The sequence below is a fragment of the Gorilla gorilla genome, chromosome 6 (genome assembly GCF_029281585.2).
Source record: "Gorilla gorilla gorilla isolate KB3781 chromosome 6, NHGRI_mGorGor1-v2.1_pri, whole genome shotgun sequence".
In the NCBI taxonomy this organism is placed as follows: Eukaryota; Metazoa; Chordata; class Mammalia; order Primates; family Hominidae; genus Gorilla; species Gorilla gorilla.
The window spans coordinates 98,003,484-98,016,587 of record NC_073230.2 but is presented as its reverse complement, the minus strand read 5'-3'; the positions used below and the strand labels follow the sequence as shown (position 1 = coordinate 98,016,587).

The window sequence follows — 13,104 nt, the reverse complement described above, 5'->3', positions numbered from 1 at the left end:
TGTAAACAATATAGAGTGTACTCTGTATTGTATACTACTATTTGTGTGTGTGTGTATATGTGTATATTTATGTGTATATATATGTGTGATACATATATATGTAAGTCTATATATCTTGTACCTTTTACATTTTTAATACAGTTGTCTCTCCATGTTTGAGGTTTCTGCATCTAGATTCAACCAAATTTGGATTGAAAATAATTGGGAAAAAAGACAGATAATATAACAATTAAAATGATATGTGTAAAAAATACAGTATAACAACTATTTACATAGTGTTTATATTGTATTAGGTATTATAAGTACTCTAGAGATGATTTAAAGTATATGGGTGGTGGGCACAGGTTTTATGCAAACACTACAGCATTTTATGTAATAGACTTACACATCCTCAGACTTGGTATCAAAGGGGATCCTGGAACCAATCCACTGAGGATTATATATGTGCTTTTGTTTTTTCCTATTTTAATTAACAAACAAACCAAATAAAGTATGGTTCTAGGCCCAGTGTAGGTAGAAAATAGAACAGTCAAGGAGGGGACTAATATAGATAGTTATGTCTTTGATTGATGACAGAAATGACTGGATAAAAAGTTAACTCCATAGCACAATCTTACTTTTAATTGGCGCCAACACATATTTAGAATGTGTCTGGAAGGACCATCTGCTTTGGATAGGTCTTGTGTAATCTTGTAATGGTAAAATATTCATAACTTTTTTGATGACATACTGTAATATAAAGCACAACTAGACCAAATATAATTTTAGGAGGTTGTAGTAAAAAAGAAAAAAAAAGAAAAAAAAGGGGAATTTTTTCCTTTTTTTTTTTTTGAGAGAGAGAGAAGAATGTCAAGTTTCTGTCCTTGGGAATTGAATGACCTCAGCTAAAGACTGAAAATGAAGACATTTCAGCAGAAGGAACAAAGAGGGAGCTATTGGAGAAACAAAGGAACAGAGTTATTTTTGATTGCATGATTTTTAATTAATCTGAGAATAATTATCAAGTGTGGTGATTTGGTTAAATACTAGTTTCATTCTGGAAGGAACACAGTGAATCACAGAAAACTTCAGTTAAATCTTGGCCTATGCAAGTATGAATATTTAAAATGTGAATATTTATGATGATGATACAGAATTCCCAGCTGAAACCTGGCTTTGGTGGTATAATTGAATCACTGACATTTTTAGCATAAAAGTGAATTTATTTAGTTATATAAATTATAAGGAAGACAATTAGAACTATAATGGGCACATATTTTCATGGATTCACTTATCTTTCATTTCTCACAGGGTAAATGGGAAGTTGGTAGCTCTGAAGGTGATCAGGCTGCAGGAAGAAGAAGGGACACCTTTCACAGCTATCAGGGAAGGTAGGCACTTTTCCTTGTTGATATTGCTTTTGTGTTTCTGTGGTCCCCGTAGCTATTTTAATATTATACACCTCTGAATATGCTGAGTTTTAAAATTACACGATTGTGTCTTTCATTAAAATGTGTAAACTGAAATTTAAAAATCAGTGTCTCTTGCAGTCATGTCAAATCATGTTAAATGAAACAAGATTATCTGCTGTGTGCTCAGATGTGGAATAAAATGCTGTGCATTAATGGTGAAGCTATCTAGGTAATTGAGGAATTTTGTATGTCTGCTATCATTTACAGAGTTCCTTAGATACATATTAGTTTAACATTATTCTGTATTGATGATTTTTAAGGAAAAATCTTTAAAAATGGGGATTTGTCATGCCATCTTACTAGTCATTTGAATTTCTTTTCTTCCTTTGTTTCTATCCTTTACTGTACTTTTATTGGTTTTTCTGATTGGAAGAAGATAACATAGACATTCTTTATATATTAGGGTCATTTATGTTGTGATATTTTCCTCTAGTCTGTTACTTTCTAAAATTTCTTTTATAATGTAGTTGTTTGCTACATATAAGATTTTATTTTTTATTAAATTAAATAGCTCTATCTTTGCTTTGTTACCTGCATAGAAAGGCTTTTGTATTCCAAGAGAATAAAATATCTTTTTTTTAATTAGTGGGAACTTTTCAGTTCAGTTTAATAAGTTTTAGGATAAGTAGGTTTACCTCTACTACATTTTTAAAAGTGCAGATTATCTTAAGACTTCAGTTTATTTTTGCATTGAAGGGATCACAGCTATTATTCTCTTCATCCATAACAAGATAAATTGGTGGTTTGCTGCAATAATTTATCAAGGTATTGATGGACTAAATGTGGTCTGTCACTGCTTTGGTTTGTTTCCCACAACTGTTGATATGATTTACATGTAGAACTATTGATATGATTTACATGTATCATTTTTGAAAATCTTGTTTCTATTTCTACTCTTTCACCTCTTATTCTCCTTTTCATTCAATTTTAATTTTGTTTCCATCGTTTATCTTTAGCGGAAATTGTTCTTATAAAGTTCATCAGTCACTTGCTTCTTGTCAAGTCAAATGTGTACCTCTCTGTCTTATTTTACCCAGCCTTTTAGCAGATTGCATGGTTGAAACAGTCTCTTCTGTGACATCAGATTTTCCAAGTAGGTAGGTTTTTCTCTTAGGCTGACCCTTTCTCTGAGTTAGGGGGAGTTTCAGGACAGGAAAGGGCTTCTTTTTTTTTTCTGGGACAGAATCTTGCTCTGTCACCCAGGCTGGAGTGCAATGGCACAATCTCGGCTCACTGCAACCTCTGTCTCCCCGGTTCAAGCAATTCTCCTGCCTCAGCCTCCTGCATAGCTGGGATTACAGGTGTGTGCCACTACGCCTGGCTAATTTTTTATTTTTAGTAGAGATGGGGTTTCACCGTGTTGGCCAGGCTGGTCTCGAACTCCTGAAGTAGTGATCCACCCACCTCGGCCTCCCAAAGTGCTGGGATTACAGGCGTGAGCCACTGTGCCTGGCTTTTTTTTTTTTTTTTTCTAACAAGCACTCTGTCCTAGGTGATATTATTTATTTCATGAGTTTAAAGAGAAGCTATAAGTTGATATCCTACACATGCATCTCTTTAGCGAAGACCTTGTCTTCATCTCCATTTCATATATCCACCTGCCCATTTGGCATCTTCTCTTGAATACAGTAGTATATAAAAAGGATAATACATCACTACCAACTGAGATTCATTTCAGGAATACAAGGCTAGTTTAATCTTTAAAAATCAATCATTGTGTGACAGTCATCTCAGACTTAACACATCTGAATGGAACTCATGATCCTCCCACTATAACTGAAACCATGTTCTCCCTGTATTAGTAATAGCAGCATCCAGTGCTTCCTCTACCCAAATCTAGCCATGAACAAGCCCTGTTGATTACCTCTCTAAATGATACCTGAAATCTGTCCACGTTCTGTCTCTCCACTGCCACCTCTAGTCCAGGATACCATCAGTTCTTCCATGGACTTCTGTAATAGCTTCTTAATTATACACCTCACTTCTCTTGCCTTATTACTATCCCTTGTCTACTCTGTTAGCCGTATAATATTTTTGAAAACTAAAATCATATTATGTCAATCCCCTTATTTAAAATTGCTTCAAGTCCTATATGACTGATTTTCTTCAAACATGCTACAGAGTTTCCTGTCTCAGGAATTTTACACATGTTGTTCCCCATGGCTGGAATGCTCTTCCCTGGCTCTTTTTAGATTTAGGGGTCAATTCAAACATCCCATTTCAGAGAGAGTTTCTTTGTCCATTTATCCAAATTAGTGGCTGACCATCATTTTATGCTTCTTTACTCTCCACATCACACTCTATCTTTATTTCCATTATAATTCTTATTGGAATCTGAAAATTTCTTTCCACTCTGTATATAATCTTAGTGAGGTCAGAGACCTTGTGTGATTGTTCACTGCTGTACCCTCAACATCTAGCATGGTAATCACTCTACAATAGTAAGTGACTTAAGGAAAATCATTAAGTTAGAATCTATAAATATGACAGATTGTTAGATACAGTCTGTTCCCTCAAGGAACCTGCCTTGCAGGTGGGAGGTAGAACATATAAATCATAAGTTGAAGAATAATATGTGGTAGCATATTAATGCCAAATTATTTATAAAAGATTTTGAAATCTAAAAGATTGTGAAATTATTTCTAAAAGATTATGATTTTTAAGGAAATTCTTCCATTAGTGATGGGAGGTAAAGTGTTAGCTAGGACTTGAATTAGGCATAAGATAGAAAAACAGTAAAGAGTAGATTGAGGAGAAGTGTTCCAGACAGGTATAGAAAAGGAGCTGAGACCAGAAAGCTCAATCCCTTTGCCAAGTGCAGTGAACAGGAGGAATAGTTAAGATCAGGAGTTCTCAATTGATAGAGTGGGAGGGATGGGTAATTATTGCTCCACGGAAGTGGCTTTTGTCATCACAATAATTGAACAATGCAACCGATGTTTAGTGGATGAGAGCTTGGCATTTACGTGAGAAACTCTAATACAGAGGGAGGCAGACTATGGCTTGGGGCCTGCTGTCTGTTTTGGTAAATAAAGTTTTATTTGAACACAGCACTCCCACTCATTTATGTATTGTCTATGGCTGCTTTCTTAGAGTTGAGTACTTTTGACAAACTGTATGGTCCCCCAAACTTAACAGTATATGCTATTTGGCCCTTTCAATAAAAGTTTGTCAATCTCTGCTCTAATACAATAAACAATTGTCTATCGGGGGAAACCAGCCCCCGATATTCAACATGAGTCCTTTTCTATTTTTTGTAAGTGTCAGATGGTCTGAGAAATAAAGGGAAAGAGTACAAAAGAGAGAAATTTTAAAGCTGGGTGTCCGGGGGAGACATCACATGTTGGCAGGTTCCATGATGCCCCCTGAGCCGTAAAACCAGCAAGTTTTTATTAGTGATTTTCAAAAGGGGAGGGAGTGTATGAATAGGATGTGGATCACAGAGATCACATGCTTCACAAGGTAATAAGATATTACAAGGCAAATGGAGGCAGGGCGAGATCACAGGACCGGGGCGAAATTAAAATTGCTAATGAAGTTTTGGGCATGCATTGTCATTGATAACATCTTATCAGGAGACAGGGTCGGAGAGCAGACAACCGGTCTGACCAAAATTTATTAGGCGGGAATTTCCTCATCCTAATAAGCCTGCGAGCGCTATGGGAGACCAGGGCTTATTTCATCCCTTATCTACAACCATAAAAGACAGATATTCCCTAGGCGGCCATTTTAGAGACCTCCCCTTGGGAATGCATTCTCTTTCTCAGGGATGTTCTTTGCTGAGAAAAAGAATTCAGTGATATTTCTCCTATTTGCTTTTGAAAGAAGAGAAATATGGCTCTGTTCTGCCCGGCTGTCAGGCAGCCAGACCTAATGGTTATCTCCCTTGTTCCCTGACCATCGCTGTTATCCTGTTCTTTTTTCAAGGTGCCCAGATTTCATATTGTTTAAACAATTTGTGCAGTTAACACAATCATCACAGGGTCCTGAGGCGACATTCATCCTCAGCTTATGAAGATGATGGGATTAAGAGATTAAAGTAAAGACAGCCATAGGAAATCACAAGAGTATTGATTGGGGAGGTGATAAGTGTCCATGAAATCTTCACAATTTATGTTCAGAGATTGCAGTAAAGACAGGTGTAAGAAACTATACAAGTATTAATTTGGGGAACTAATAAATGTCCATGAAATCTTCACAATTTATGTTCTTCTGCCATGGCTTCAGCCGGTCCCTCTGTTCAGGGTCCCTGACTTCCTGCAACAATTGTCTCATGTCCCACAAGCTTTTTTTTACTGTCTTACTGAGCATTCATGCAGGTGAAAAATCTGTTTATATTTTTGAGCCCAAACCCAACTATTTTGCATATAAACAAAATATGCTGTGCACAGATTTAATATATACCAAACTATCTAGGAATACAACTACAGTGTAAATCATGGAAAAATTGTACTGTGTTTTGTTTAAAACTTTACAACTTGTTCATATTTTGGAAAAATTCCTTAGTGGCAGTGCTGCTTGTGTTATTTAATTCAATAATGCAATATCCCACAGTCTGCATTTGTAGTGGTTGTGCTTATGCTGATTCTGTACATAGATGTGAGCACCACTCTTCAGTGTGTTCCGGTATAGTTGTGTCTACTTACATATTTAAAGACTTTGTTTTATTATAAATTAATTTTTATTTATTTTTTGTATTAGTTACATATAGATATAAATTAATATATTTGAAATTATATTTATAAATATTTGAAATTATGTATGTGTATCTTGTTATATATGAATTCCATTTCATAATAGTAAAGGCAAAAAAAGTAGTTAAATATTTGTTATATAAAGAGGGTATTGGCTTTGATGGGATTGAAAATGACTGAGGTAGAACAATAGGTTTTTGTTAAGCTGTGAAGGGAGATAAGGTTAAAAGTGCTACTGAATTTAATTATACAGTAGACCCTGAATGTGAGAGAGGAGAGGGACAGGGATTCTGGGCCAAAAAGGAACCAGAAGAAAAATGAAACTGGCCAGCAGGCAGGATTCCTGGTATGCAGGGTGTGCACTAGAATTAATCAACCTAACCTTACTGTTGGTGCTAGTCTTGGTCCAAGGTGACAAGAAGGTTCGTAATGGTATTGAAGGACCAGTGTGACAAGCAGGCCCATCAGTGGGAGGTTCAAGGGAAGAAGCAAGTAGGATCACATTGAAGTTGTTGATGATCTTCTTATTCACATTGGCTGGGTGTGAGGCAAGCTCCTGAGGCACATTAAAGGTTAGCTTCTGGGAAACAGAGAGAAGCGGGGAATGCAATGAATCCTTAGCACACTGAGACCTGGCTTTGACTGGCAACATAATTTCATTTTAAGCCTTGAGATGAGCTTAGGAACTGGCCCTCAGTTGCGGTTGTGTTGTAGAATGCAGGGCTGTGTAGGTGGGATCTTGTTCTGTGGGTTAGAGAGCCTCTGAAGACTTTTGAGTTGGGCATATTAGGGACAAAAATCTGATATTCAGATAGGATATCAATTAGAAAAAGAAGAAACTGGAAGCTGATAAGTCAGTCATTCAGTGTGTTGCAGATTTGAAATTATGGGTTTATTAGATGTTAGTAACAAAAAATAATATTCTATAGAAAGAGATGTCAGAGCTAGGTGAAGTATTGATTACAGATTGAGAGGAAAATGTCAATGGTTTTGAGTTTGACTGAGTGAAAAAATAGGGCCAGAGATAGAAATAGTTGGTGATTGCATGGAGAATTGCTTTTAAGAATTTACAGTTTAAAAGGCTGTTATCCAATATAATCTTCATATGCTAGCCCTTTGAAAAAGTTTTAAATTTTTATTTTGTAGAATTTATATTGTTTATAGAATCTGTATTATAAATATGGAATTAAGGCTCAGAGGGGTTAGATGACTTGTCTAAGGAGGAGGATCTTGTACCTAGACCTTGTTAGATTTCAACAGGGTCATTACTGACATTTTGGAGTAATCAATTTGGGTTTTAGGGATTTTGAGCTCATGAGACATCTGTATGAAAATGTCTTGTTGGGAATGTGGGAGTGCAGCTCACAAGAGTTTAGCATAAGTAGTATATATGTACCATGGTCGTTAAGAAGTTGAACCATGTATAACATTTTTGTGGAAGAGAATGTTGAGTGAAAACGGAGTCAGTTACAAGGCAAGGTAGAAACTCCCATGGGAAGCTGGAGGTGATTTCTCTTATGTTGTACAGTGATGAAAAACAAAGTCAGAATCAAAACCTACTGATTTGTGTATGTTGATTTTGTATTCTGCAACTTTACTGAATCAACATACACAAATCAGTAGGTTTTGATCCTGACTTTGTTTTTCATCCATGTACAGTATAAGATAAGCCACCTCAATTAGTTTGCTAGGGCTGCTGAAAAAAAGTACCACAGCCTGGGTAGCTTAAACAACAGAAACTTAATGTCTTGCAGTCTTGGAAGCTGGAAGTCTGAGAGTAAGGTGTCATGGCCCTCCAAATGAGGGCAATGAGGAAGGATCTGTGCCAGCCACTCTCCTTAACTTGTAGATAGTGGTCTTCTCCCTGTGTCTTCACATCATTTTTCCTATGTACCTGTCTGCATCCAAATTTTCTCTTCTTACAAGAACAATAATCACTTTGGTTTAGGGTCCACCCATATGACATCATTTCAACTTAATTACCTTTTTGAAGACCCTATCTCCAAATACAGTCCTATTCTAAGGTACTAAAGGTCAGGACTTCAACATGAATTTTTTTGGGGGACACAGTTCAGCCCATAACAGCACTTAATGGCTTTGGGCCTTAGTAACCCTATGTATTAATCCATTCTTGCACTGTTGTAAAGAAATACCTGAGACTGAGTAATTTCTAAAGAAAAGAGCTTTAATTGGCTCATGGTTCTGCAGGCTGTACCAGAAGCACAGCATCTTCTGGAGAGGCCTCAGGAAACTTTCAATCATCCTATAAGGCAAAGGGGAAGCAGGCACATCTTACATGCTGAAGCAGGAGGAATAGAGAGAGGGAGGAGGTCCTATACACTCTTAAACAACCAGATTTCATGACAGCTCACTGATTCACTATTGATATGACAACACGAAGGGGGATGGTGTTAAACCATGATAAACCACCCCCAGATCCAATCACCTCCCACCAGGCCCCACCTCCAATAATGAGGATTACAATTCAACATGAGATTTAGGTGAGGGCACAGACTCAAACCATGTCACCCTACTTGCAAAAAATAGGAGTTGGATTATGCCATCTCTTAAGAACGACTTTGGCGTTGTGGTTTTGATTTCCCAAAGAATCTTTAAACTCAGAATTTGGAATGTTCTGGAGATCAGGGAATGATAGAAAAATAGTTGAGGCCTTGATCACAAAATGGCATTTTATTTTCTATTGAATAAAATATTTTAATGTCTTTCTAATAAAGTCTGACTTCTGAGTGATTTTTTTTTTTTGTAGCGGTAAATGACTTCAAGGAAGAGAAATTAAACTCTGGGTCAGTTTTTGTTATTTGTTTTTTTCTTGCCTTCTCATTCTGCCTTTCATATTCTTATTTTTCTGCTGTTTATATCTGGAAGCAAAAGGCATCATCATTGCTTAGCCTTTCCCCATTAATACTTCTGGAAGTCCAGACACAATAACTCCTCTGTGTATCTGGTGGTAGAATTTGAAATATTTAGGGCGATGTGGGAGACATTTGGGATATGTTCAGTTTTACATTGATGAGGAAGCAGCATGGTGTGTTCAACTGAGATAGAACACCTGAATTTGAATTTGCCCCTCTTCTGCTGTTTTGATCAATTTCTCATTTACAAAATATCGGCAGCAGGAAGATTTCAGAATAGGAAAGCACCATGCACAGTAAAGTAGTTTGTAAGTGGCTACTTGCCACTCACAGGCTTACCTAGAAACTTGGATTTTAAGGCATAATTTTCACCTCAAGTGGAAATACTTGAAGCAACTCTAATCTAACGTAGATATATGTCCAAAGATGTACTTTGAATTTTATCTCTCATTGAGCTAGAGTGTGTAATGGATTAATTCAAGTTCAGGCTCTTTGAAACTCATTCTGTCCTCGATGGCAGCTTGGAGAAATTAAGTTGTAGTGCTCAGGGTCAGCTTTTCTATTTTAATTTAGAATCATTATATGGCATCATCTTGGTTTATGAGGAACAGATAAAGGGCTGGGAGATACAGGAGAGGTTTGAAAGAGAGTGGATAAAATGTCTTAGGATATTCCATCTTTCAAACAACTTTTAAGTGTTAAGTGTGTATGTTCTTACTCTCTGATATTGTATTCTAGACTTCCACGTTTTTTGTTGTCTTAAGATTTTCTTAGACAGGCATGAGGTGAATGAACCAGTTGTCTCCTTTCATAGATTCTTGAATATGTGATGGTTTTCTTAGGTGAGAATTATGCTTAAAGAGAAATCTAGGTACTCTAATAGGGAACAACTTTAAATTAAAATGGTAGCAGTATAAATAGACAATATTTGGTGTGTGCTTGCACAGCCAGAGCCTAGTCTCACTTAACACTCACAAAACCCTCTAAGATAGGTACTATCATTATTGCTATTTTGAGGTTAGTAAAGTTAGGATTGGAGAAGTCACTCACGTAAGGTTAACGCTAGCATGTGGTAGAGCTAAAAGCTGAACCTGGCTGGGTACGGTGGCTCACACCTGTAATCCCAGTACTTTGGGAGGCAGAGGCAGGCTGATCACCTGAGGTCAGGAGTTTGAGACCAGCCTGTTCAACGTGGCAAAACCCCGTGTCTACTAAAAATACAAAAAAATTAGCCAGGTGTGGTGGCAGGCACCTGTAATCCCAGCTACTAGGGAGGCTGAGGCAGGAAAATCACTTGAACCTGGGAGGCAGAGGTTGTAGTGAGACAAGATCGTGCCACTGCGCTCCAGCCTGGGTGACAAGAGTGAAACTCCATCTCAAAAAAAAAAAAAAAAAAAAAAGCTGAACCTGAGCAATCATACAGCAGAGCCTATACTTAAACGTTATACTCTGCTAGATTTTATGTAGAAATTTTGAATTTATGCTTCATTTTCATTTCATACAGAGGGTTGTGTTATTGCCATTAAGTCAAGGTTAGCAAAAAAGATAGGGATTTTGAGGGGGGACATGGGAAAAAATTTATTTATAAAAGTGATAACACATTTTTCAATAAAGAAAGGAAGGCAAAATCCACATAGGACAAGAAAGGGTCTAAAAGAGGAAAGGAACAAATAGATTCAACACAATATAACTCAGAGACAGTAGAAACATGTAGAGGAAAAGGAGACCTCTCATGGTAAACTCTGTAGTATTGAACTTTTTGTTTGGGGACATTCTTTTTAATACATGTCTGAGTATTCCCATGTGCTTTATCCGCTTTCTCTCTCTTCCTTTCTCCACCCTTCTTTATGTATTTTTTTCATTATTCATTCTATTAGAATTCTATGGAAACATTTTAGATTTTTAATACAAAATGTGGTACCAGGAAGGCAGAGGTAGATATAAACTGAAAAAGAGATAGAGGAAAAAGAACAACTTCTTTTGTTTCAAATATTTGGAATTAGTTAACCTGCTTGTAAAATGAATAATTTTATGATTTAATTGTAAAATTTGTACTGTATAATTAAAATAGTCTAATAGTACAATAAATGTTATATGAATTATTGATATTACTTTTACAAATTTTTTAAAGTTATATAATGGAAAATAAGACTGATTTTAATTGAGTCATTAAAATTTTGGTGTTTGACTGATGTTTGATTCTCTACCTTACATTTTTCTTTTTTAATGTTATAGCCTATCTGTTTTTGTTGTTTTTCATTAACCATACCATTTTTCCTTGTAACTGTATGGTACAATTGCTTATGAAGTTTGTATATGTAATCGAGTTATAATTCAATTGATAATTAACCAGTCTAGATTTCATTTCTTGCATTTCATGTTTGGGGTGTTGTGTTGCTTTTCTAGGGCTTCTGTGATAAATTACCACAAATTTGCTGGCTTATTGTTTTGTAGTGCTGGAGAGTAGAAGTCCAAAATCAGGATATTGGCCAGTCCATGCTTCTTTTAGAGGCAATTGGGAAGAAATTCTTGCTAGTTTTTTCCTAGCTCCTGGTGGCTTCCTACAATCTTTGGTGTTCTTTGGCTTATCGTTATATTACTTCGATCTCTGCCTCCATCTTCACATGGCCTTCTCTCTCTCTGTGTCTTCTCCTCTTCTTATAGGGACATCAGTCATTGGATTTAGAGCCCACGCTAATCCAGTATGGCTTCATCTTAACTTAGCTAATGATGTCTGCAGAGGCCCCATTTGCAAATAAGGTCACCTTCTGAGGTTCTGGGCTGACATAAATTTCTGGGAGACACTATTCAACCTGCCACCAGTGTTTATTTTTCTCAGTTTCACAGGGAGATTTGTAGGTCATAATGGACTGGGACCTGCATTGCACCTTTGAAAGCTTAGGAGAAAAATGTACTACATGGTGGTTTTGATAACACTCTTCTTTGTTTTCTTATTACTGAAGTTTGCATATAATAGACAATGAATGAATATGGATAACTTTCTCCAATGTGATTTATTTTTGTTTCTCTCCATATAGGCTCTTTTGTTATTGTTATTCATTTATTTTTGTTTTCAAGCAAAATATCATTCTCTGTGGGTTATTGAATGACATATGAACTGTGGCTTGTGTGGAGATAGATTACATCTGTCAAGTTAATGAGTATGATTGAGACATTGGTAGTTAGTCTGGGATTGGAAGCAGGAAGAACTGATATAATGGAGACCTCTAAAGCTACTAAGTTGCTGTGAAATGATAAAGGTCTACTTCCACAATTCTATACGTTGGCCACTGGGATTTCAGACACATTTACGCAAAGACAAAATGTTCCAGGCTGTTCTGTTGGAGTCTTTTTTTATCCAGATATGCCTTTTATCCAGGTATATGGACATGTTTTTTTATCCAGATACATCTTTTTTATCTTTGAGTAGATTCCTGGGCTGTCCCATAAGAGCCTTTTTTAATCCAAATATATAGCTTTGATGATCAAATACAACCTAAATGATAAGTATATAATCATCTTTGGTTATAACTGAAATTATTTTGTTAATATCTGGATGCCTAGATACTTCTTACCCCTATCACCTTCCCAGTGGAGAGAGGGCATCTGCCAAAAGAGAACTCAGGTCCTCTGTTCCCTCCCTTTTCCCTGACCTGGAGTCTCTTGCACTCAGGCTCCTGAAAGCTAAGTTGAGAGAGTGGGCACAGATGGGAAGAGGGGCTCCTGGGACATAACCTCCTTCTTTAATAGACTGGAGGGCTGTGGCAGGGAGAGGAAGAAAGGACAAACATTTGTTTCCATTTGTGTTTTGTCAATATCGGTGTTTGGAATTGTTCATCCTCTTGTAATGATTTCAAAATTAACAAGTTGATTATAGATGGAATTTTCAGTGAAACATTATGTTAATGCAACATCTGACCCTGTGTAGTAGGTGACAGGTTAAATTAGGTTTCTTCAAGGGTCTTAATAACTATTTTTAAGACTCAGGAATTCTTTGCTCAGCCTAGACATTTCTGAATTCAGCTGTTTTATTGGCAACTGTTTTTAAAGACACTATTTGTAGCATCATTGTTGGAAGTACATGAA

At 36.5% G+C, this 13,104-nt stretch overlaps 1 protein-coding gene across 7 annotated transcripts in view; it reads left to right on the top strand.

Annotated features, from left to right (window-relative positions):
• Positions 1 to 13,104, top strand: part of CDK14 (cyclin dependent kinase 14) — a 635,487-nt gene that overhangs the window by 217,740 nt on the left and 404,643 nt on the right. For all 7 annotated transcript variants that reach the window (XM_063708268.1, XM_019031337.4, XM_063708269.1 and 4 more), the window contains one exon: positions 1,291 to 1,370. In XM_063708268.1, coding sequence (XP_063564338.1) covers positions 1,291 to 1,370 — 80 coding nt within the window. The remainder of the gene's footprint in view (positions 1 to 1,290; positions 1,371 to 13,104) is intronic.